The sequence below is a fragment of the Nicotiana attenuata genome, unplaced genomic scaffold (genome assembly GCF_001879085.1).
Source record: "Nicotiana attenuata strain UT unplaced genomic scaffold, NIATTr2, whole genome shotgun sequence".
Classification (NCBI taxonomy): domain Eukaryota; kingdom Viridiplantae; phylum Streptophyta; class Magnoliopsida; order Solanales; family Solanaceae; genus Nicotiana; species Nicotiana attenuata.
The window spans coordinates 19842-23278 of NW_017677754.1; the positions used below are offsets into that span (position 1 = coordinate 19842).

At 36.7% G+C, this 3437-nt stretch overlaps 1 protein-coding gene across 1 annotated transcript; it reads left to right on the plus strand.

The window, feature by feature from the left end:
* The first annotated feature begins 1316 nt into the window (after positions 1-1316).
* Positions 1317-2375, plus strand: LOC109221482. Its single transcript, XM_019385961.1, has one exon. The coding sequence runs from the start codon at positions 1394-1396 to the stop codon at positions 2159-2161; it is 768 nt and encodes a 255-aa protein (XP_019241506.1). The 5' UTR covers positions 1317-1393; the 3' UTR covers positions 2162-2375.
* Positions 2376-3437: the final 1062 nt, after the last annotated feature.

Consider the following 3437-nt stretch of genomic DNA (forward strand, 5'->3'; position numbering starts at 1 on the left):
AGAGATGTAGTACAACAAACTTGTGAAGGCATGGGGCTAAAACTCTTGAATTAAACACAAGAAACGGGAACCTAACTTTGAGTTAGTATACACTCTAACAAAATAAGTTCAATGAAGTAATAACAAGTTGCTTTGTGTTGTTTAAGCACTGATCTCCTTTAAGAGCCTTAATTCAAATATACTACATACTGTTATATGAGGAGTCAATAAGTTGTTAAATGCCTGGAATAACAGGGGCAAAATAACAAACTTTATGGTGCAAACTCTTACTCGAAGAGGTTGAGTTAAATCTTAATAAAATTAGTAAATGCTTGTAGTAACAGGGACATTGTATCTAATTTTACCTATGTGAATATCGAAGTGGTGTCGCTTCAAGCAAAATTTAAAGAGTTAATCTTGTAAGTATTCATGAAACCAGGATGAGTACAGGGCCGTAAACGTGCTAAAGCATGTACTGGGTTTCCTGAGTTACTAAAACGGTATTATGTGTGTGTTATTTTCGGTTTTGGCACAAGGAGTTGTGGTTCAAATCTTTAAAATACCAATATCTTCGTCAGAACTTTAAAGTGTTTGCACTAATGAAAAGTTCAAATCTAAACAAGATACTTTTTGGTATGCGTGATATTATAAGAAATATAACAAACTAGTAGGGGATTGAAAGAAATAGTTTGTAATGTAGTAAGGGGAATGTGGGACTTTCCCACATCGGTGGTCTAAAGTCCCTTTATGGGCTTTTTAAGTTGTTGTCCATTTTACATATTTATTTAAGAATACACACTATTAAGTGTATGTGCAAATATTTGTTTAAATACTTTAACTTGGACTTGGGGCTTGGGCTGGGCCGGTTATTAAGCTAATAATTTTATTTTTTATTTCTACAACAGAAATCTGTTTTATTTGAATTTAAAATTCAAATAAACAGACACATCTGTTAATGAAATAAAGTGTCTTTTCGGAAAAGGCCTGACTTTTGCTATAAATAAACACGAATTCCCCTACAAAGAGATTCAGAAAATCTGCAAGTATCAATTTATGGCTTGTTGTATCCTGAAGAAGATTGTTTGAATTTTCTCCAAATCTGTATACAGGCAATAACTTCTTTAAGAAAAGTCTTTCTCAAGCCTCAAGCCTTACAATATCGTTTTCAATTACTATTAATTTTTCTAAAAATTGTAATTCAAATTAAATTAAATGAATTTCTAATGTCGATTCCATGAATATTTTTTTCCTCGATTCCTTGATATTACGTAAGTACTTACGTACGTAGGAGTTGCCCTTTGCCCGTTTAATTCATTCGTCCTCTCTACATGCCAACCGCCAAACCTGCCCGATCTGCCCGAGCACTATATATAACTTAGTACGCTCTTTTTCCGCGAATTTTTAACTTTTTACCATGGCAAAACTCTCCGTCGCCGTTCTTTTCCTGTTATTTACCCTTACCCTTGCTCGTACTCCGTTAACTCAACCGGAAAATGACGCCACCCACCTCAAACTCCCTTCAGAAAATGACGTCATCCGCCCAGAACATCCCAATACTCTACCGGAATTCGGCGATTCAGCGTCTATTCTTAGCCTACCTAGAAACTCCGTTGACGAAGAGACTCACTCAGTCCATCCGATGCCGTTGACCTTAGTCAAATTCCGTCCAATCAACCGTCGATTCCGGCTCCGATCTAACCTACCGTTCCGCCTATGTCGCCACTATTTCCACCACCGGAATCATGTATCACGGCATCAGATCCCTTATGGTAATGACATGATACTCTCTTCCCGCAAAAACATTGACTTTGATAAGTTTGTATACCGTGTTGGCGTGCGTGAAATTCCGGCGGATCGGATCAATTTCCCCCACTACCATCTCAATGACGAAGTCGATGATCACAAAGAGAAGATCTCGAAGCTTCAAGACGATCGCGAGAAGTTTGGGAAAATGAAATTGAAACGTCAAAATCAATTCCGTGTCCATCGCTTTGTTGATTTTAATGATAATGAAGCTGACAAAAGATCAAAGCACTTTGATAGAATGAAATTAAGGAAGCGTTTTCATTATCGCGATGCTGCTGAAGAAGAAGAAGAAGAAAAAGCTAAGTGGCATAAGAGGGGAAATAAGAAAGGTGGATTCATGAGAAGTATTCGCAAGTTTTTTGCATCACTACTTTGATTGAAGCATCTTTATAATTTTAACTTTGCTTTTCTGCTGTATAATTGAATGCTTTTAGGAGTTATATTATGTTTTTCCTTGTGTTTTTGTTTTGTTTTGGATGATTTTGCTCCTTTGTTTGTAAATAACTCTGCATCCATGTGAGATGTAGTAGGAAATGTTCTAATTATTACTATTATTATATGAATACGTTTTGGAATATGTTGTCAATTGATTGACGGCTCAGTGCGCAAAGTATCCTGCATTCATATAGGATCTTGCACAAAGAAGTTTTGTTGTGTGCCTCACACAACCGAATGTCAGTTGTGTGAGGTTCCTTTTTGTTTCACAAATTTGTGGACCCCAATCTTACACTTCTGGGTCCACAAAACTGTGAGACAAAAAAGATGTCTCATACAACTAGTCTTAGTTGTATGAGATACAAAATAAAAAATTTCCTTCATTTAAGGTCTGGCGAAGTATTGTACCCCTAGGGGTGTAATATAGACAACTTAGGTGTAATATAGACAGCTTATCCTAATGCAAGAATTTTGTTTAGCATACTAGAATAAAATTCCTAATTTTGTTGTAACAAAGGTAATCATAAGCTTGAGTTGGCATTCAAATAGAATAATCGTTGTTGTCTCTTAACTAGCTATTGGTTGTTGTCTCTTTACTAGTTATCCTCCTGCTACATAATACAGTGTTAGTTCTGCCCCCAAGGTTTTGGTCTAATGGTAAAGAGCGCAATTTATAATGTGCGGATTAGGCGCACGTCATATGTTCGAATCATGTTACATATAAAAGCGAACCATGTCACATATAAAAGCCTGATGTGTAAGTTGAGAAGGGTATAGGGGCGGGCAGCTCCATATCCACCGAATTTGGCACCTTGCACAATTGGCTTTCGGAAATTTTTCAATTATCATAATGAGGGGATTTAGGCAGAGGCGAAGTCAGAATTTTAAAGTTGTGGGTTCTGATCTTGTCACCGAACCCTAGCTCGTTTTAGTTAGTGAGTTCGCAATTAAATATTTTTAAATATTTAATAAGTTTTTCAATACAAATACAGAGTTTAAGCAAAAGCCATTGAGTTCGTCCAAACCCATAGCTGCTACACTACCTCCGCCCCTGGATTTAGGTTCTCTTTAAAAGGATTAGATTTGCTTACTTGTTTTCGCTCCTTAGTTCAATATGAGCTGTGCAAACAAAACCACTAGAAGGTTGACGAATTCATTGAATCCTGAATCGGATGGTTATGTCATGGCTAGGGCCACCATAAGCAATGGCATATTCA